Source organism: Podarcis bocagei (assembly GCF_964188305.1).
Source record: "Podarcis bocagei genome assembly, chromosome: 2".
Taxonomy (NCBI): Eukaryota; Metazoa; Chordata; class Lepidosauria; order Squamata; family Lacertidae; genus Podarcis; species Podarcis bocagei.
The window spans coordinates 36,395,971-36,418,766 of NC_138126.1; the positions used below are offsets into that span (position 1 = coordinate 36,395,971).

A 22,796-nucleotide genomic window follows, 5' to 3' on the forward strand; every position below is an offset into this window, starting at 1 on the left:
TGCTTTGAGTAAGACTAGCATTAGACCCAACTCCCGTTGGCCAATAATGCTAAGTCTCTCTCTACCTATCCTGCTAGGTTCATATGTGTGTGTCGCAGGGCAGGGGGAGGGCAAGCCTTTTATGGGCTCTGTGTGCCAGTTTCCCACTAGAGCCTTGTAAGCATTAATATCCACAGCACTTAAAGCAATCACATCCCAGTTTTATATGCCCTTCTGGTCAATCACGAATGTTACCTGTCACAGCTTGGTGACCCATAACATTTCAGTGCCATCCAGGATTGCCTCTCTTGACTGAACTAAGCACAAGTCCTAGAGGTTTTCTGTCAGGTGCCTTGAAAAGGCATCAAGACAGAAAATGAGTCTGGCAAAACAGCATTTCTGCTTGGGGCATTCGCAGAGGCTTTGCCGTAAAAGGAGAAATGTCCCCCTGTTTAGACAGAGAGAATATGCTGAGCAACGTTTTGCCATGAAATCAAAATTTAAGCTTTTAAAAAGAAGCAGGAATGTAGCAAATAACTGTGGGTATAGCTCAAGGGAGAAAAGGCTGAACTGGAATTCAGGCATTTGCCTCTGATACGAATGCATTCAGCTTGGACACCTCTTCCCATCTGCAATTTTACACAGTTGCTGTATTTATTACTGAGATAATGTATGCACAGGATTTAAAAACCTGTAAAAGTGCTCTAAAATTTGCTCAGTTTTGCATTGCACAATATATTGCATAAGTGTAGCACAGATACTGTGAATATGTGCAAAGTAGTAGTATCATCTTGATAGCTGAAGGGAATAGATTATGGTAGCTCAGGACTTGCATCCAGGGCTTCCCCCCCCCCAGCCGGAACTCACTGGAACTGAGTTCTGGCACCTCTCAGGTGGGCGCCATTGCCATTATAAGAGACAAGGGAGGTGTTCATGGTGAGTTCTGGCACCTCTTTCTCTGGAAAAATAGTGCTGGCTTGCATCTACTTCTTTTCAAACATCCAAAGCAGAGGGCAAAGGCCTAGTTTGGCCAGAAGCCTCCCTTGTCCATAGAAGTTGCTTTGGAGAGGGAAACAAGTACATTCCAGAATTCTGGGTTTGTCCAATTAAGACAGATTAATATGCAGCGAAGAGTTAAACTGTGGAACTCACTCCCATGGGAGGAAGTGATGGCCACCAACTCAGGAAGCTGTAAAAGAGGATTGGAGGAGAAAGCTATTGATGGCAGCTAGTCATGATGCCAACATTGTGCTGCATCTACAGCTAGAAGCAGTAATACTTCAGAATACCAGTTGCTGGAAACCACAGGAGGGGAGAGGGATTTTGTGCTCCTGCTTGCTGGTTTCCCACAGGTTGCCCACTGTGAGAACCAGGGGCTGGGATGGAAGACCCATTCTACTTGATCCAGCAGGCTCTTCTTATGTTCTTATGTTTTAAGTGCTCTGTTGCAGTGGTGCAACAAATCTCCATTTTTAAAAACGAAACAAGGAACCGTAAGACTTCTTGCAGTTAGGAAGTAACGGTAAAGGGTAAAGGGCCCCATACCCATTAGGTCCAGTTGTGGCCGACTCTGAGGTTGTGGCGCTCATCTCGCTTTATTGGCCGAGGGAGCCAGCGTACAGCTTCCGGGTCATGTGGCCAGCAGGACTAAGCCGCTTCTGGCGAACCAGAGCAGTGCACGGAAACGCCATTTACCTTCCTGCCGGAGCGGTACCTATTTATCTATTTGCACTTTGACGTGCTTTCGAACTGCTAGGTTGGCAGGAGCTGGGACCGAGCAACGGGAGCTCACCCCGTTGCAGGGATTCGAACCACCAACCTTCTGATCGACAAGTCCTAGGCTTTGTGGTTTAACCCACAGCGCCACCTGCGTCCCAGTGCAGTTAGGAAAGTGAGCAGGAAATGTGCTGCTGATGAGCACCCCAAAAGCAAATCAGGAGGAGTGCTCGCTGTTGTGTTACTGCCCTGCTGACAAATCAGAAGGAATGTTCAATGAAGGCCGAGTGCAGCCTGAACTCTGTGTAAGGTTTGTGCAAGCAAAGCAGGGTGGATGCACAATTAACAGGTCATCTGGACGAGCAGAGGATGGTTGAAAAACACAGCTGTGGAGAGGTGTAATTTCACAGAAAGCACCACCTGATTGCATCCGGTTATCAGCAACGTGTCTCATAATGATGTGCTTTTTTTTCTTCTTGGGCAAAACAAAACAAAAACAAGCATCTCTTGTGGGCAAAAGGGTAGCAGGAGATTAGAGTTGGTTCTACGAAAGTCCCAGTCCACAGTCATTGTTATCCCCCTTTAGTCCTCAGCGCAAAAGAACATTGCTCAGCTCTTGTGCTGACCTAAATGCTCCCTCCCCATTGATGGCACTTGAAATCTGCAAACAAACACCAGTGTTCATAGAACAGGAGGCAGGGGGAAAGTGTGAAAATTGCCAGAATAATGAATGATAGGAAGAAATATCTAAGGTTAATTTTGTCTATGCTGGAAATTCATAGAGGTGACCAAAGTGGTCCAAGACGATCTCTGTCACCCTGTGTTATTAAAACTGTGTCTTGTGGCCATGTTGCAAGGGGACATTTATGTGCCCCTCACATCCAGTTCTGTGAAATAATGTGTGGTAAAAGGCTGCTGCTTCCAGCCAAACAGCCTTACTTGGGATGCTGTTCATTTTCAATAAATCTTTGTTGTAGGACTACCTTGTGCTGCATCTTTTTATTTATGTCTTAAAGAAAATGGTAATCTGTACAGGCTCTTTCTAATGCTTGGCATCAAACACTAACACTGAAATCCTGTGCATGCTTACTTGTATGCAATGAGGTTTCCCAGGAATGTATATATAGGATTGCAGCCTAAAGTGTTTTTTAACGACTAGGCTATTACCATGGGGCCACCCTTGAAAGTTGTTCAGAAGCTCCGATTAGGTCAGGATTCTACAGCCAAATTTATTTACGGGGGAGCATTTACAGAAAGCATATAACACCTAGAAAAGGGTTGCCATTGGGTGCCATTATTTTTCTGGGGCAAATTATGGTTTGTGCTCAGGATGCACAAGAAACTGCCTTCTTCCAAAATCGTCAGCATATCCCATTTTCAGGCACCCCTCTCAACTGCATTGGCCAGTAAATTTAGCACCAGGGCTAAGCACAAACATACAAGCAGCGACACCCATGATTTTAGCCATTGCTCCTCAGACAGAAAATTAAAGCTCAAAGAGAGGGCATGAGTGGCTGCAGGAAAGCAACGTTAAATACTGATTCTAACTTATGATAGAGATGAGCTTCAATAAGGCAGATCAGGTTTGACAGTCATTTGGGATTTTACTTTTCTATATGATATGCATAATTGAATTTACATTGAATTCATATTCAGAGGCTAGAAAAGGAGTTTAGATAATCCCAAAATACAAATTCTAAGACTGGGGTCAATTCAGTAAAGACCTCATTTCTCTAAATCAACTGTACAAATACCGCAGAAGAGATAAAAGTAATCTTTCTACATTGACAATTTCTTTTCATTTGGCACCATGCTCTGAAAAACATCCAAAGTTCAAAGAAACTTTGTGAATTGGCTGATAGCTCTGGTGATCATTATGGCAATTACTCTTGTGGTTTTAGACACATAAAAAAAAAAGTTTCAGGAAAACGCATTGTAAACCTCATAATGGGAAATCACGTTGCTGAAAGACAGGACTCCACAGTGCCACCTGGTGTCACAGTGTTATAACGCAGTTAAAACACTTTTTTTGTTCATTAATGTAGCTGAGTCTAAGGAGAATCCTAAATGTGCTGTCTGGGCATTTGTAGTTACAGATAGGTAGCCGTGTTGGTCTGCCATAGTCAAAATAAAAAAATTCCTTCCAGTAGCACCTTAAAGACCAACTAACTTAGTTGGTCTTTAAGGTGCTACTGGTGGGCATTTGTAGTTGGACAAGGCCCGTATTAGAACCACCCCAAATATGGTAAGCTTTTGAGTTTTGCAGAATTCTTCAGAAAGCAAAGGGCAATGAAAGATTTAAAAACAAGAAAAGAAACAAAGTTAATCTGGGAGTCGTATCCATAAGGTTAGTTTGTAGACTCGGTATCAATATGGAGCTCACAGGCCTCCTCCCAGCCTGCGCTACCAATATCACATGACGTGTGAACAAGCCTCCTCCCAGCCAAGTGCTACAGATATCACACGGCATATATAGATTCTGGGACAAAGAAGCAATAATGGCTTCCCCCACCCTCCATCTCTGAAATACAGTGGTATCCTGTGTTACAAACATCTCAGGTTACAAACTCCGCTAATCTGGAAGAGTTACCTCAAGTTGAGAACTTTGCCCCAGGATGAGAACAGAAATCATGTGCCGGCGGTGCAGCAGCAGCAAGAGGCTCCATTAGCGAAAGCACGCCTCTAGTTAAGAACAGTTTCAGGTTAAGAACGGACCTCCGGAACAAATTAAGTACGTAATTAGAGGTACCACTGTATCAGAGTCTGGCTTGCAACCCAGATCTGTCCCACACCTTAAATGAAACATGGCAGGTTCTTGGGGTATCAGAGAGCAGACAGAAATTGAAACATGGCAGTCTTCAATTTTGCAAGGCCAGGAAATCATTTTGAACGGTATGCAGAAGACATTACCATTTAGCATTCATCGTCCTGCCAGCTGCTCTAAGTCCTGGGAGGAAATCTTCTGTTGGCACCATTGGAAAGGAGCTAATAGAAGTTTTGGAGGGAAATGGTTAATCAAGACTCTGGTGGGTAGGAAAAGGGTTGACCCCCCCCCCACCTGCGGCACAGTCCTACCCACACACCCCAGTCGGTGGCTGCATATAAATTCGAGTCATGCAATCAACCTCACATCGCTCATAGTTTGGCTTGAATCCCACTATCTGAATCTTGCCACAAACTTAATAGGTGAGCCATTATCTGTCAGCCTCTGCCCTTTTGATTTGCTGTGGGAACCAATAAGAGCTTAAGGAATGTTTGTCTCTTAAAAGTGCCCCATCTAAAGCCACATGTCTAACTGTGTAAAGTCTCGGGCCTAATATATGGGTTATTGATTGAACTGCTGCTTTCGTTCCCCTCAGGAACTCAGCCGTGGCAGGTAAGGGCAAAATTAGGCAATGAGGAAGAGGCACACCACACATGACACACTTTATCCATTCCCAACCGCCAAGGATTTAGTGCAAGGGTGCAAAATCGGCTTGTAAGCATGTTTTCCTGCACCCACTTACAATATTCCTTGGGAGGCTTGTAAACAATATTCGTACAAACATGCTTACACGACCCTTCAGATGTTCACACTAAATACACAAGGGTTGTAGTGGAGCAGGCATCCCCAGAGATACATGCTGGTGGGGGTGGATGCTGCAGCATGTACCTGGAGGGGTCAACAGGATTTTCTGGGCTCCGTACACTGTATATGGATTGGGCCCTCTGACCCACACACAAAACAAGAAGCAGATTTGTGTTTGTATTTGCTTTGTGTCATGCGGAAATTTGCATCCTCTTTTGCAGATGATGTGAAGGGCCACCAAATCCACACATATCATAAAACGTCTGACAGGCAGGATGTGAACAGGCAAAACTCTCCCTTATAATTGTATTTCCAGACTAGAAAAAGCTTGGCCTGGTTAATTTCTGTCTGCCTCACTGCTCTTAAAGGCACAGGAATCCTGCTTTTCCCCAATGCCAACTCTAAACCAAAGCCCAGGCTACAGTCCTATGCTCACTTACCTAGGAGTATGGCCCATTAAACACAAGGAGACTTACTTATGAGTATGTATGCCATATACTGTAAATTAACCTTGCAGTGACATCTTACAAGTGCCTGGTGCTTAGCTGCTACATAGAAGGAGATTTCACAGAAACAGAAAAGAACACTAAAGGGGAGGGGAAAATGGTAGCTCTTTAGGACCCCAGGGATTCCTTTCACCTGATGTCTAAACAATTCACTTGTCAATCACAGCTGACTTCATTTATTGGCTAAAAGCACTGAAATGCTGGAGAAGCTAGTCTTATCTCTCAGAAATAGCTTAGAAGGTTACCTGCACATTTTGATTTATAACTTTCTTTCTCTGACGGCTAGAAATTTGTGGGGTTTTTTAAATGTAAGAGTCTGGAGCTCCTATTGGTTGTGGGATCCAGTACATCAGAATCTGCTATAACTGCCTCTCAGTGTCCCTACACGTGCCGCCATCCCTCGACATACTTTTGCCTTCACATGTCCAGTTCCCAAACAAAGCCTGGTCTTTTCAGATTTATTGCGTCAACTAGATTCCTCTGCAGGCTTTGTTTGTTTTGTTTTCTGATTGAGGAGGAGGGGGCTGTCCCTATATCTGCACTGTAAAAAAAAAAAATCAATCGTAGATTAGCACGTACATCGGATTTAAAAGCATCTTGCTTCCTCTTCTTAGCACACATCTGCAACATTCAGACATGCACACAAACTGTACATTCCTGTGACAGAATGAAGTTGTAGTTCTTTACCAGAGGCCTATTTATTATAATTGATGTGGTTCCAATAGCATTCTGAGCTCCATGGACTTTTAAGTAGGCTCGACTGCTACCCATGTGGCTCATTGTTATATAAGTACTGTATCTTGCAATACAAAAAAATAATAATCTTTCTTTCTCATTGAACTAAAGAACTTGAACCTGGGAGTTGAGCAAATAGAATTTTGAGAAAGCAAAATAGGGGATGCAGATGCTTTGAACAGACAAAGAGCCACATATCTTTGTAACATAGCTGGAGATGGTATCTCATATCTGAATTCTTAACATCTTTCACAAAGAGATTTGGGGCAAGAGGAGGGAGGTATAGCACATATTTTTTGAGCCAGTCCTTGAAATTATGAGGTCCATTTGTGAATATGTGTCTGCGTTCAGAGAAATTTTGCTACCATATATTATACTGGACCAGAATAATTGGCAATTCAAGAACAACAAAGATACAGCTACAATACAGGCCTTTTACTGGTGCCTGAATTTCCTCGTTTTTCTCTTCCCTCCTAATACCTTTTTCTTTTATGAAATATCTTTTAGAAGTAAAGTTTGCAGGTAGACTGTATCTTTTATTATAATCTAGGCCACTCTGACAGCTTCTTTCTTTCTTTTGCTGGCGTGGGATAAAATTGCTTTAATAAATAAAACTCCATCCTCTTCCCAACATTACCAACAACATAAGGCATTCAGACTGCAATCCTAAAAAAAATTAATAGGCTCTAAGCACCACAGGCTCCAAACATAAATCATAAACCTATTATTGACTTCCATGGGTCTACTCTGAGTTGGACTAGCATTGTCTACAACCCTTGGTGTTCAAAACTAGATGAAGAACCACGTTTGCATCATACGCATATGATAGTTGCATACATTGGAACAGAAGGGAGTGCAGAAAAGGGAAAAAAAGAAAACCAACCTTGGAAAATAACTCAGAACCCCCTGCTATTGTTCTCTGTTGTTCTGAGCCAAAAGCCAAGAAAAAAAGGAAGCAGAACCAGCCCTAGTTTCTATTGAAGGGGGAGGCAGAAGGCAGAGATCCCTGCGGGACAGTTTGCTATCATACAAGTAAAAGGGAGGCTGGTAAATATGAACGAAATATGATCTCAAGTGGCATAATGACTTTGTTTATATAGTAACTTGATGTAAGTGTGCAGCAGCATAAAGAATGTCTCCACTTACTACTATGTTTTACCAAAAAGTGACATTGCACATGTAAAAATATCTGCATTTGCTATGCCAAGTTTTGCTTTTATGTCCTGGAGATGATTTGGGTAAAATAATGCAGGGCAATTCTTTATTCCCTGTGCCTCCCCCCACAACTCTTTTTCTTTCTTTCCCCAGTATTTCACAGCTATATTTCCCAGTCTGAAATCTGTCAGATTAATGCATCCTCTCATGCAGAGCTGCTAGTTTTTAATGCCTGTTGTTAAGGTATTACATGCAGATGCAGTCAGGAGCTGCCCACTTCTGTCTGCTGCTGCTGCTTACCAGCTTTTTAAAGGACAGAAATGTTAATTTCTGATCTTTCTTAAAAGTAAAATGGCATATTAACTTCTGAAAACTGTGAGGCACAGGGGTAAGTGCCCCCAGAATTGGATGTGAAGAGTTTTGTTCTGTTAGGAATTCCAGTTTGACACAGAGATAACTACATCCTTTCAAGGTTTTGGGGACTGGCTGCTCAGCAAGGTGAAGAAATTTGCTCCAAATGATCAAAATTAAGATCTTGACATTCATGAGAAATTATACGGATACTGAAATTGTCTCCTTCTTAGCCTATGTTCGTAATGAAATGTCTTTTGGCTGTTTGGTGGAACTAACTCATTGTTCTCCAGATGCTGTGAACTATAACTTGAAGCAACCTGCTGGAATGGCTATGCTTGATTCCTGCCAGGTGGGTTGCTGTTGTTTATTGCAAGGACAAGGTGCAAAATAGGGGGTGGGTTTGCAGGGGGGAATGCATCAGCAGAGCATCTCACCTCTCACCTTGCCATCTCACCTCTCCTCCTCCAGTTAAGTAGCAGCAACCCTCCTGCTAGAAAGCTAATGCAGTGGCTCAGCCCCATCCTGCAAGTGGCTTCTGACTACAGCTCAATCAGCCTAGTCCAGTGTGGCTATTTTACCTTCCCCTGGAGAGGCCACCCCCCCTCCAAGGCATGTGGTGAATAGCCCTGTACTGGTTAAAGTCCTTATTTACAGAGGTTAGTAATGGTTGACCCGTCTCTCTGTGATCCATCTCTCTGTAATCCGTCTCTCTGTGGGGAAGTTCAGTGGTTGAGCCTCTGTGTCAGGGACCGTGCTGAGGAGGGCTGCACTGAGGAGGAATGGTGGGAGCCACCCCCTTCCCCGGCTCCTGCATCTTCCCAGGAGCAGGACGACAGTATAGATTTGGAACAGTGGTTTGAAGAGGGGCATAGTTCAGAAGGCAGAAGCTGGGAAATACTGGGTGGGGAACAGCTAGGAGAAGAAACACTGGAAGAGAGAGGGTTAACAGATTCACAGTCGTTGGACACAATTCCTCCGCTCAGCCCAAGGTCAAGAAGAGCTCAGAAGGTCTCAGAACAGAAAGGCTCAGATTACAAGACGTAGGAGTGAGGTAGATTAATAGGGATGGAAGGGGTGTTAGCCTTAATTAGGAGCACCGCCATTCTGAGTAGATGCTTTCTTTTGTCCTTTGCCGTGTTTATTAAAGAAACTAACTGATAAGAATTCCTTTTGTTTGATCTGCTCATTTATGGCCATGGGGGAGGAAGCCAATTTCCTGAAGCTTGGCAATCTGCTTTTCTGGCAGACGGTCCCAGGCCCAATCCTTGACATCTCCAGGTGGGGCTGTTAGAGAAGCCCACCTTAAACCCTGGAGGGCTTTTGGCAGTCAGTGGACCAAAGCTAGGTGAGCTCAGTGTAAACATTAACCATATATTAAATCTGTTTAAAACATATAGCTAATTACAATAAAAGCAGCAGGCACCAATCCTTTCGTTCAAAGCACTCAATTCCCCAAAGCCTGTTGGAACAATAAATAATAATAATAATTTATTATTTATACCCTGCCCATCTGGCTGAGTTTCCCCAGCCACTCTGGGGAAGTCTTCCATCTGCTGGCAAAAAGAGGAGGGAAACCAGCCTAGCTTCTCTAGGGAGGGAGTTTCAGAGTCTGGGAGCATCCACCGTGAAGGGCCTCTCTTGAAGATCTTGAAACCTGGGCAGATTCATGAGGGAGTATGGTCTTTCAAGTAGCTTGGACCTCAGCAGTGCCTTTCCCCCAACCCCCACATTGTTGTGCTGTTCATGAGTTCAGCTGTAACTGAGTTCATGAGTTCGGCCCTTGGCACTGGACCTCGGCATCCGGGCAGAACGATGGGGGTGGAGACGCTCCTTCAGGTATACTGGGCCCTTTGTACAGTACTTGTAGGGGCAGCATCAACAGGATGAACAGGTGAACGGAAGGCAGTATGGTCATAGGTTGAAAAATGACTGTGGTATATAACATGGTAAACATGTTCTGTCTTTTAGTTTTATGCTGCAGATCTTGTTGTTTCAGCCGTCCACTTAAAAACATGCTATGTCAGAAATTCAGAAGGAGAGGGTTCGGTTGTCATAGAAATGCAGCCACAGGTAAATGTTCAGCACTTGAACTCCTGACTGTGGTGTATCTCTTAAAAGATTCAGGAGCTGTGCCGTCAGGAGGCATTCCTATCAACAGGAATTCAAACAGCTCCCAAGAATTTACACCTCTGTGAACCTTTTGCTTATTGAACCTTCTGAGAAACAAAAAAAGGGATGCCTTTTCTCAGCTTAAGATGCTGCACAAAACCATACCTGCTCATGCACCACTCTCCGTTCTACTCCCTTGCACTACTCTTAATTTACACCACCTCTTTGCTATTTTCAGCACCCACTGAAGATGTAATTGCTGGCTCTTGGCATTGAAGCTTTAGGATGAAAGGATGCTACCTGCTCTTCTCTTGTAGACTTTGTTGTTTTGACCATGTTTTATTTGCTCTCATGGAACTGTGCATTAAATGTGATTGTTTGTGGTTTCATGGTAGGTACTTGGCCCTGAAACTCATTGACAATGAGGGGAGGGCTAGAAATATTTAAATAAACAACATACACTAAATCTATTACCAGAAGTCCTTCTCTGGTGCTCGCCCCAAGAGAGCTGATCCTGCTCTCAGTACTGTGTCTTTCCAGTACCAGGGGAAGGCTTTTTTTTTTTTTTTGTCCACAGGCCTTTTGATATGTCAGTTGTGTTACTTTTCTATTTTGTTTTTCCTTCTGTTTTAATTATGCGCTGTGTGTTAAACCACAGAGCCTAGGGCTTGTCGATCAGAAGGTCGGCGGTTCGAATCCCCGTGACGAGGTGAGCTCCTGTTGCTCGGTCCCTGCTCCTGCCAACCTAGCAGTTCGAAAGCACGCCAAAGTGCAAGTAGATAAATAGGTACAGCTCCAGCGGGAAGGTAAACGGCGTTTCCGTGTGCTGCTCTGGTTCGCCAGAAGTGGCTTAGTCATGCTGGCCACGTGACCCGGAAGCTGTGCGCTGGCTCCCTCAGCCAATAAAGTGAGATGAGCAACGTAACCCCAGAGTCGTCTGTGACTAGACCTAATGGTCAGGGGTCCCTTTATCTTCATTTTATGATTATTATTTCATATGGTTTATGATACTGTAGTATCTATTCTGAAAGCTATGCCAGTTGGGCAGAGAATATTTTTTTTAAAAAATAAAAGTATGCATCTCACTAAGAGAACCAATCTTTTCACAGGACACTGCTCTGTCCATAAGTTGTAAAAATAAGCTTGGTTTGAAAAGAAGCCAAAGCACCTGGGGCTGTATCCAAGTAAGCCTTAATCAATGGCCATACCTAACTTAGTACTGATATCAGTGGTTCAACTTTGTGTAGGGTTTAGTTGGATGCAACCGTTGATTACTCAACAGTGGATGACATGCAAGTTCCAATTGCAGTAAAACGTCAGCTTGTGTATTATGAGGTCACAACTTGTGCATGTAACTGGCCTATCACAAATCTAGAACACACAAACACAAAACCCCTCCAGGAAATAGCTACCAAAACGAAGGACTATGGGGGTATTTATTAGTAGCCCATCATGTTTCAGCCAAAAGGGCTTCTTATGAGAGTCTGCATGACAGTGAGACCACAAACTTACATAGAATGCTTGAAGAATCATAGAATCCTTGAGCTGGAAGGGACCATGAGGGTAATCAAAACTCAACACATAGTCTCCCATCCAATTTGAAACCATACTGGACCCTGCTTAGCTTTGCAAATGTGCTAACAGTTTTATTGCTGCACCACTAGGAAAGTAATATGTAAGCAATGTTGCCTTGGTATTCCCGCCCCCAATTTGCGATGTGTCATTTACATGTACAAGTCATGACCTAATGATACAGTCATGCTGCATGTCTGAACCAGCCCTTAGAAGTGGAGCTACAGTCCCTTAAGGCTTATGTCTACCCCTTCATGTTTTGAATCCCAGCTCATCTGTTTAACGAGTCAAACAAAGACCTCTGCACTGAGGGAGAAATGTGTGGGCTTAATGCGTATTCACAGTTTCACAAACCATGGTTTAAAGAACCAGTAACAGTGCATCTGAACTGGGCCTGTTTTCAACCAGCATCTATTTACCTGTAATTGTAGAGTGTTGATTTCTACTGTGTAAGTCCTGTTGCAACAAATGCAAATCATAGGCAGATACTTAAGCGTAGGGTCCTGTCTCATTCCAAAGGTTCCTCTCTTCAGTCCTTCAGAACCTGGCACCCAGTTTGCTGTTAAATTTCCTATCATGCCACCTTGTCAATGGATGTTGAACTTAACACTTTGTTTGTCTTCCAGCGCTTGGCTCGGCATCACAATACTCATGTAAAGGCCATGTAACTGCAGTTTGTTCTAATTGGCTCTTTCATTGGACTAAATGCTGGGCTTGGTAGCAACTGGCAACACATGAAGGATGTGCTGTTTCTTAGTAACATTGCCCAGTGACTCCCAAACCCATTCTATAACAAGGCAGAAAAGCCAAAAATGGATTTCGTTTCCCTCGTGTTTGGCTTGATAATGTGGGTCTGGCTTCTGTGCATGGGCATGTTTTGCGATGATTAGAGGGACACAGCAAAGGAAGGGATCTCGCTGTTTCAACGAGTCAAGTATAAGGTGAAGAGCAATGAGGAAGGAAAGAAAAGGCCAATTTGTTTTCTCTTTCCTCATATGCTGAAAATCATTATATTTGTAAGAAGAATACTGAAACAGGCCATTAGTTGGAAATAAGAAGGAAAACAAATTGGGGGCACTCTTTCTTTCTACTTTATAGTAGGCAATGTTCATATTAAGAGTGCTAGACTGCAAGATGGCTTTTAGAAGGAAAGAAAGGATCCTTGTGCACAGTTCCCCAATCCACAAATTAGCCCCAAATACTCAACATGTAAAGCGATTTAGGTGGGAATCCAAACCCATTTACTTGACAGTAATAATAATAATAATAATTTATTATTTATACCCCGCCCATCTGGCTGGGCCTCCCCAGCCACTCTGGGCAGCTTCCATAAAAACCAAAAATACAGTAAAATATCACACGTTAAAAACTTCCCTGAACAGGGCTGCCTTAAGATGTCTTCTGAATGTCAGGTAGTTGTTTATCGCTTTGACATCTGCTGGAAGGGCGTTCCACAGGGCGGGCGCCACTACCGAGAAGGCCCTCTGCCTGGTTCCCTGTAGCTTTGCTTCTCGCAATGAGGGAACCGCCAGAAGGCCCTCAGCGCTGGACCTCAGTGTCCGGGCAGAATGATGGGGGTGGAGACACTCCTTCAGGTATACTGGACCGAGGCCGTTTAGGGCTTTAAAGGTCAGCACCAACACTTTGAATTGTGCTCGGAAACGTACTGGGAGCCAATGTAGGTCTTTCAAGACCGGTGTTATATGGTCTCGGCGGCCGCCCCCAGTCACCAGTCTAGCTGCCGCATGTAACCCCCATTGAACTCAATGGAACTTACAACTGAGTGAACATGTATAGGATTGTGTTGCCAGCCTCATCAGTAGTGACATCCTAATTTAGATACTGTTTAGACAGCCTAATTTCTTGGTTTAAAATCTTTTACTTTGGGTTCATGTTCCAGTGCGTATAAACTGGTTTCTGTAGAACCCTGGCCAGGTCTGTTGGGTGTCATCAGGCAACCGAGCCCAGAATATACCAGCGGACTGCAGTATTCTTTAACGCTTTCATAAAGGCATAAATATATTGATCGTTTTAAAATAGCATCAGCCATCAAAACAAATAAGACTTTTTCAAAAGATCCAAGAATTTGCATTAAAATGGCACAAAGACAACACCAGAATCAACGCCAGATAAGCTTACCTGGGCGTGTTCCCCAGTCAGGGTGCTACAATAGGAAAGGGCCCTTTCCACAAGTATCACCCACCTTATTTCAGACAGTGGGAGGTGTTTGAGGAAAGTTCATGCAGGAGGAAATGGCTGGATCCCAAACTATTTAGGGCCTTATGGGCAAAACAAACACCTTGGAATGTGCAGTAGCCAGTTGTTTCAACATTGACAAGATATGTTCCATTTGGTTCTCAACAAAGAAGAATGGATAAGCAAGGTGATGGACTATGCGGAATTGGCAAAGTTAACAGCCAAAATAAGAGGACCTAATGACGAATGTTTTATGGAAGAATACAAGCTTTTTTTGGATTGCTTAAATAAATACTGTACTATGATGAACGCGCAAGCAGGATTTAAACTATGAGCAACAGAAGGAATTAGAGATTATTATTTTGTTGTTATGGTATAATGGATAGAAGATAGAGTACAGCAAAGGGGGGGGAATAAAAACATCATGGAAAACAGGATGGGAAATTGACAAAAGAAAAGAAAAAACTATGTATTAGAGCACATATGTTAAACTTTTGAAAATTAAATAAATTAAATTTTAAAAGCGCTATGTTCTATTTGACTGAAGACCAGGAGTGTTGGGGAGGCTGCTATTCAGGAATTGTCTCAATTCTTGGAAATGCAGTTTAAAAACCACTGGCTTAAATCAAAACACTCCAGCTTAACTCATTTATGGACAGAAAAGGAGAGACGTATCATTTGCCAGGCTATTCTTACGAGCATAAGGAACAGACCTGTACATACCTGCAATGTTAATACAAAATGCCTGTGATTCTATAGCAACAGGATGTAACACAGGCATTTTTCAATGTTATAAATATTTTATTAGAATAAAAAAAATACATACAGATAACCATAGGATATACACACACAGCTAGGAGTTGAAGGGGAAATTGATAAAACTTTTCAATATGAAACAAAATACTCTGCACACATCTCATAGAGACAATAGAGCAAGGATTTAAATTCAAGAGGATGGTCATGACAATGGCAATACAAGAACATGATGTATAACTTTCTTATAGCAAGAATGACAGATTCACCTCTCATTGCATGAGTATGAATTACACAAAAAAGGAGTTTGTTCCCACCTATCGGAAAGTGTTTGGAAGCATCAGTAGTTTGCCATGTTGAAGAGCAAGTAACTATTTATGTTCTTTTACTATGTACAATATATACAGATTTTCCCAAGACACTGGGAAAAAGAGTGTGTTTTAAAGTTTGGGCTGTATGGTGATATATTATCTGAATGCATAATAAAATTTAGAGTGATATCTGAATTGTTCTATGGCTGACACCTGTCAGGAGTAAGTGTGGAAAAGAAATTTTGAGATGAAAATTGTGTAAACATTGAAACTGTAGTCATTCAAATGTACCAAGAATAGATTTCTCTCTATATATATATACCCATTGCTATGAAAATGTTGATTTAAAACAGTCCAGTTAATGATACTGACAAAAGTCTCTGCTGATAAATAAGAAAATGGCAGTGAAGCTGTTATCATCCAGGATCATTCTAAAAAGTGGATAAATTGCAGCAGGACCAATATTCAAAGAGCATCCAATGAACGAGACACAAAATGTAGCAGTGGTATATAGAAGGGCAACAGATTTAGGGCTGCATATTCAGATACACCACAAATAATTTAGGGCGATAATATTCCCTGGCTATAAGGCTCTGGTGCATTGCACCAAAAAGTGTGATGTTCTACTCTGGGCACTTCATCTGTGTTTATTTTTTATTTTATTTTTTAAAAAAATACAATGATAAATATGATGTATAGAGAAGAATGTCAAAATATAAGGAACTGGAGGAGTTATAGGTTACAAAGAAAGAATAAGGAAGCCTATCTTAAAGGGAGCTATGTAATGATATCTTATAGTGTATTGAACATATTAGGAAAAGTCTAAACTCATGCAACAGAAGGCTTTTCAGTTAGGGTCAAGATGCTGTAATTGTTGCATGGCTGAACAATATTAGAGCTACCAACTTCTAGCAGAATAGAAAGCGGAAGTAGGTCCGTATTAAGGGCTAGTGGTAATATTTTATTTGCCGTGTCTTTCTGTGGCGAACGCTCCTCTCTTGGCAGTAATACTTGCTGGGTGAAAAGACTGGAATCCAAGTAATACCTGATATTCCAGAACATTCTAGCAGCCCCTACACTAGGAGGTTTGATCGTTGTACTTTTTATAATGCTAAGCTAAAACTGCTGATTCGTAATTTCAAAGAGGGGCACTCTGTGCTGCACTAATGCAGACTGGTAGAAAAGGCCAAGGACCACTAAGTGCTCCAGGGTGAAAATAAGCCCTGGGCCTCTTGATACTCAAATTGTGATTCCAGTTGCTGGGCATCACAAGTGGGGAGGGTGCTCATGCTAGGGTCTTGATTTTGGGCTTCCCATGGGAATCTGGTTATGGCCTCTGTGAGGACAGGATGCTCAGCTAGACGGGCCCATTGGCCCAATCTAGGAGGCACTTCTTATGTGATGCTGTACAGACATACAATCCTTCAAAAACAAAATTCTAAGAGCTTCCATCAGTGCAGCATCTAGAAGAAAGTTTCCTCTTTTTTACGAAAAAAAGCTTAAAAACCATAAAGTACTTGACTGTTTAAATCTATTTTTTAAAAACAAAATAAGAACAAGCAGTTGAACATTCATGTAGATGGTACAAAAAAAAATGGGGGCAAGGGGGACTTTAAATAGTAAATTAGATATTTGTGGTGTTTAATTAGTAAGAAAAAAAAGGAAATAAAAGAAAAGGCCAGAATGATAGTTATCCAGTTACCATTCACCATTGTGAGGCTTTTAGAAAATAACTCAAAGTTTCCCATCAGATACTGCTGAAATACGGATTTGTTTTATCTTCCATCTGTGTGTATGTGTATGATTTTGTTGCAATTTACATTAAAATAATTCCGAGTTGCTTGGAAAATGGAACTCTCGCATCTTTTTTGTTTTGCAATGTGCATCCTCTTATTTTTGTCATTTCCGAAGCATGTAATGTGTAAAGTCCTTTGGTTCATTACATTTTAAGGCATTTTATATTCCTTTAGAAGGAACTGTTTAATATGTATATGGTTTGCTCTTTATTTTATTTTTTGAATGAAATTCATAGAAAGTGTTTAAAATCAATGGTAGCAGATCCATGCATAACCACCATTTGTAGTTGTTGCTATTGTTGTTTTAAAAAGCACTTTTAAAGTAAATTATTCACCTGGCCTTCACCTATCTGTGAAAATGCATCAACACAATACCACTTTAAAGATAAAGTATAGTGTTATTGACATACAGCTGGATAGGCCATTTAAGACTGCTGCCCCAGAACCTCTTGCATCCATACCTACAACAAATGGGAAAATATATGATTAGTTGGAAAGCAAAATAAAAAATACAACCAAAAAAAATACAACCATTTCTTTCGGCTCTCACTAGTGCCTACTGCTTTACATCATAGAAATCTCCCCAACTGCTCATCTCCAGAAGTGCCTTTCCATATGCCATAGCTTTATGCATTTACAGTGCAATGAACTGCATGTCTACTTAGTAGTAAAACCGATGGAATTCAATGAGCCTTTGTTTCAGGTAGCTGTGTATATATGCCCGGGACCCATTTGCATTTTCCCTTACTGACATTTTCTCATATCGGTATGGGACTATGCCCAGTGACATGGCATGTTTATTGCACACCAGCATGAAATCTGCTTGCTGAAGGCTGGTTTAGAACTATTTAAAATAAATAAAATCATAATAGATATTTATGTCTTGTAAAGTAGCACCAAATCCTCTGGAAAATGCAATCAACTGCATGTTTGTAGGCAGAATCCGAAACATGTTTCTAGGTTGGCTTGGGAGCAGCTGAGGTGTGAAAGAACATATAAAAAGGGGGTTCTTCTGAGATTGTAGAGCCAGTTGTTCTATTGGGACCACTGACTGGTAAGCTTCATTTGCAACGGACTATTTCCCATAGACCATTGTAAGGACAATGTTCCATTAGCTCCCAGGAGCTATTAAGAAATAGCTTTACATTTCCCCTGAATGACGTTATGCTGTCCAGCTATTTTATAGAGTCATTACCCTTAATCTTAGACAAACAATTGAGGAGTGATATATTGTATATACTTTAAAAACAATTGAAACAAATTAATATTTGGAATATTTATTCAGCTATCTCCAATTCTGAAAAACAGACTGAAAAATTAAAAACTGATTCTCCTACACATACTGCTGTCTAATTTACATGGTAATTTACTAGCTCAACTGAATGCAATTTGTCATGCATAGGAACATGAAGAATTTTAATTGGGTTCTTTTTCATAACATTAATGTGGTGCATAAATCCCCTACCCCACCCTTTTATTAATCAATGTAAACTCAGTTTTGAAAACAGCACTGCCCAACAACTTTTTGCAGAGTTCAAGTTAAATGGATTGCAACTGAGTTTTACCTGTATTTCTCTGCTGGGGTACAGCAGATTATAAACCACCAGCACCAATATCATCTATAACTTTTCCGTGCTGTTCACATGGTCCAATGCCTTCAGTTTGCTGATAGGATAGGCCTGTGTTGTTCCTATTTTTCCACTAGTCTCAATTTAAATCTAATAAGCAGTGGGCCTCCGTAGTCCATGTCATCTGCTTCCCTCCAAGATATTGACTTCACCAAATTATGTGCCTCTTCATCCATAATTCTGAGTTTAACATGTGTGATCCTGCATATTTTGTTGTGTCTTCAGCTTGTAAACTGCCTTGTATATACAGAAAGGCAGGATACAAATTGAAAGTGAAATGAAATTGAAATCTAAGCCTATATTTACAAGATTCCGTTGTATAATAACACCCTAGAATACAATTCTCAGAGTGGTTTGACAATCCTTTCCCAGGGAACTCTGAAAGCTGGATATGTGTGAGGGGAATAGGCGTCCCCTAACAGCTCTCAGCAGCCTTAAGAAACTGCAGCTCCCATACTTATTTGGGGAAAGTAATGACGATTTAACGTGGCACCATAGTGCTTCAAAGGTATGCTGTGAATGTGACCTTGCTTTGAAGCAATTTCATGACAAAGGGTTAAGTTAGTTTCTTCCCACCAAATGAAATTCATATCTCACATCAACTCTCAGTCTTTAAAGATAAACCATAATGTCCTACTTATGATGAAACTCCATTCATCAGCATCTAGTAAACATACTTGCTAGTTTAGGAATTTTAATCTGTTCGCTGCTAATGCCGTCTCCACCATCAGTCACTGCTTTCACTTCTATAATGTAGTCATCATTTAAAGGGAGCAGAAGTTCTGCAGATGTTCTGTTTGTCTTAAGGACACTGAGCTCGTTTTGACTGCTAGTCCGATACAAAATCTGAAATATGGAAAAGAAAGCTGATAATTTTAGGGATGTTATTTCATCTAGCATGATACATTTAATGTCATCTTAAGGTGGAAGGGGGACACACACACAAGAAGAAGGGGGAGGCATAGCACACTACGGAATTCTACCTAATCTCTTCCAAGGCACTGAAAGTATACAGCATCAGTCAAGTACCTTTATCACAGCTTTGATCTAGAATGCAAGAATACACAACAACGAATACATAATATATTCTATTGAGTTTCTCAGTAATGGGGTCGTCTATAAATTATTACTCTATTTGGAGCTTGCCATTAGCTTGATCAATGACTCAAAGCAATAAATAGGGTCAGGATACTGGAGTGTCAAGCACACGAGAAAGTGAAGAATTATGGGCTACGTGGAGAGAAAGTTTGTATGTAGTAAGTCATTATTCTACCTTCGAATTAAACTGAGTATTTCTTGCTGGGTTTTTTAGAAAAAATAAATTCATGCAGTTATAACAACATCTGCGTTCCACTGCAATAAACCTCACAGCAAGATGCAATTAACAAATAAGTGATTTTGGCAAAGACTCTCCTCCTGCAAGAGAGGGGAGTGGTTGTGGTCGGGATCCGGACTCCGCCTCAAGCAGGGGGCGTTAGCCCCCTGCCTCCCACTCACCTGGCTGGTGCCCACGCCCACGGGCAGGCACCCAACCAGGTGCCTGTGAGGGGGCGTGTTTAGCAGCCTAAATTGCTGTGGCACCAGCCTTCCGGCCTCACTTTTCGTCGTCCCGTCGCGAGTCACCCACCCTCCACTCCCTTAGAGCTCAGGGTCTCGGTTTTCTTTTGGCCTTGCTATGGACCTTAGGTTGGTTGCCCTGGTTGTCTGGGGGGCCTGGTAGGAATTTTTCCATTTGGCACTAGGCTTTTTGTTTTTTTCGCCTACCTCGTAGCAATCGTCACAACTTTCGTGGTATTTGTGGGTAGGTTAGGCATTGGAATAATGTGTTGTGGTGTGTCAAAGGGCTAGGTGTGGCCATCGCCTGCGCCTTCAATTTTGGGTATTCCGTTAAAGGAATCCGGCGGTCGTGTACTCTGTCCGATGCCTGCGTGGCGGGAGGCCATGGCACGACCCTCGGTGACATCAGGGGAGAGCTTATAGTTGGATTAGCATCAACAGGCTCCACCTACTGGTGAATAAACCCCGCTGTTTTAGACTCACCCCTCTCTGAGGGGGTGGAATCAGCTGACGTAATCCAATGCCTAAGCCAATACCTTTTCACTTGCTGTAATCAATAAAGTTGTGGCCTTTTCTTGCCCATTAACCTTATATCACGTGCCCTTGTGTTTTCATTCCACTACGCGGGGATCGGGTCCTTGAACCACAATTGGGATTTCTAAGGCCATTCATGAGATACAGAAGTTCAGATTTTAGTGAAAATTCTCCCCCCCCTTTCTTTCTTTTTTTAAAAAAATTGTGCTGACAAAGCATAAGCTGAAAACTAACCTAAACCACATGTCACCTCCAATAAATTTGGAATACTCAAAAACAATATAATTAGTGTTATTAATAGTTAGAGAAAGACACCTGCGCACACTGGTTCTTTCCAGATCGCTTACTCTGTGGGTAATTCTCCAGTCAGATACTAAATCAGAAACTGGGATCGGGGTAAGATAGGATAGAGAGAGAAAGGTATGAAGTTGTGTGAAAATTTTGTGCAATGGTTACTCTTCTGGGCTTTGCGTGTTCCCAATCTGTTGCAGAATCAATTACCATGAATGGAGCAAACACATATGGCTGCAAGGCATCAAGCATGATAAACTGTATAATTTAAGGGCTAGTGCAGAAAATCTTGGGCATATAGTCCATAATGACCTGTGCAACTAATGGAACACACAATGATGTCCTTTCCAAATCTTTTTTTTCTTCAGCCAGAAGTGCAAATGCCTGGGATTTTCTGCACAAAATTGTACGGCTCTTTAAACAAAGGAAAACATTTTAAGTGGTTGTTTTCCCTGTTCTAGGCCTAATTCAATTGCTAATTAGAGCATTCGAAAGGGAGCCTGCTGTGAAGATACCGATGAATGTGTGCAGGAGCATTTGACACTGCCAAATAATTAATGCAATACAGGGGTCAGGAAACTTTTTCAGCAGGGGGCCGGTCCACTGTCCCTCAGACCTTGTGGGGGGCCGGACTATATTTTGAAAAAAATAATAATGAACGAATTCCTATGCCCCACAAATAACCCAGAGATGCATTTTAAATAAAAGCACACATTCCACTCATGTAAAAACACCAGGCAGGCCCCACAAATAACCCAGAGATGCATTTTGAATAAAAGGACACATTCTACTCATGTAAAAACATGCTGATTCCTGGACCGTCCGTGGGCCAGACTGAGAAGGCGATTAGGTCGGATCCTGCCTCCGGGCCTTAGTTTGCCTACCCATGATGTAGTATAACAGGCAGAGTGTTGGATGTTAGACTGGTGAAATGGATAAAAAAATATCCCTTAGAAATGATGATTACTCTGAAGCCACAAGCAAGTTACTTGCTGGTACTACTCTATGTGGTTTCATACACCGTACTGAGTGTGTGCAGTGTACTGAGGAAGGAAAAGCTCATAGGTTGTACTTGGCTCAAAGAGGGGACAAACGTAAAGATTTAAAAGGAGGTATGGGAATCCGAAGGGAAATAAGACACCCATACAAACTGGTAGTGCATTTTAGCAATGACGATCAAAATTACATGTATGGTCTGAAGGCACATAAGACCACCAGCTTGCTGGCGCAAAGGAGGTCTGGGTCTGGTCAGGGCCTGAATGGGAGACCAACTGCATGTCACCTTGGGCTCCATGAAGATGGAATATAAATGTAAGAAAATAAATAAATGAAGCAGCCAAATCCTATACAAGTTTCCTAAGAACTGAGGTTGTGGAGATATTAAGTCCTGGTTACTGACACATTTTCGTTTCGCCCTACATTTTATATTACAGGAGGGTTTTGGTGTTTTTTTTAATAAAAAAGATAATCAGTGGAAAAGGAGTATTTCCCAGCACTGATACAAACAGCCTGTTTCTAAGCAAGCATTCTGAACTGCAGTCTCGCTGGCTACTTACCTTATAACCAATGACTTCTGACTCATTTTCCATTGCATGCACCTGCTCCCAATTCAGCATGACCCTGGAGTCAGTAACGTTCCACACAACGTTTCCTGGAGGCTGGCTGGGTGCTTGAAATGCATAATGAAAACATGATTTTAATTTACTTGGCATTAGAGATTTATTACGTGCGAGCAAATAACAACCCAGGTAAATTGACTGTCATGACATGTTAGATGTAGGAGCACTTTCACAAAGAGCCATCTCATTTGTACTCTAGATTCATTTCTTAAAATATGGAGAGGCATGTAAATATAATTATGTTTTAAAATGACTTTGGACCTTCCATTAAATATCCTCAAAGAGAAGTGTCAGCATAAAACGCTGCAACTTTTTGTTGTTTTTTGTTTTGTTGTTGTTACATGTACTTCATTGGTGGGGGATCTGGTCATTCATTCATTCATTCATTCATTCATTCAACTTCTACACCACCCTATA

General features: G+C 41.9%; 1 protein-coding gene across 1 annotated transcript in view; it reads right to left on the minus strand.

Annotated features, from left to right (window-relative positions):
• Positions 1–14,670: 14,670 nt before the first annotated feature.
• The window catches only part of CNTN3 (contactin 3), a 174,859-nt gene continuing 166,733 nt past the window's right edge, over positions 14,671–22,796 (minus strand). The window contains exons 19-21 of the mRNA XM_081184048.1: positions 22,317–22,429; positions 19,056–19,224; positions 14,671–17,211 (exon numbers count right to left, since the gene is read on the minus strand). Of these exons, the coding sequence (XP_081040174.1) occupies positions 17,114–17,211; positions 19,056–19,224; positions 22,317–22,429 (380 nt within the window). The 3' untranslated portion in view covers positions 14,671–17,113. The remainder of the gene's footprint in view (positions 17,212–19,055; positions 19,225–22,316; positions 22,430–22,796) is intronic.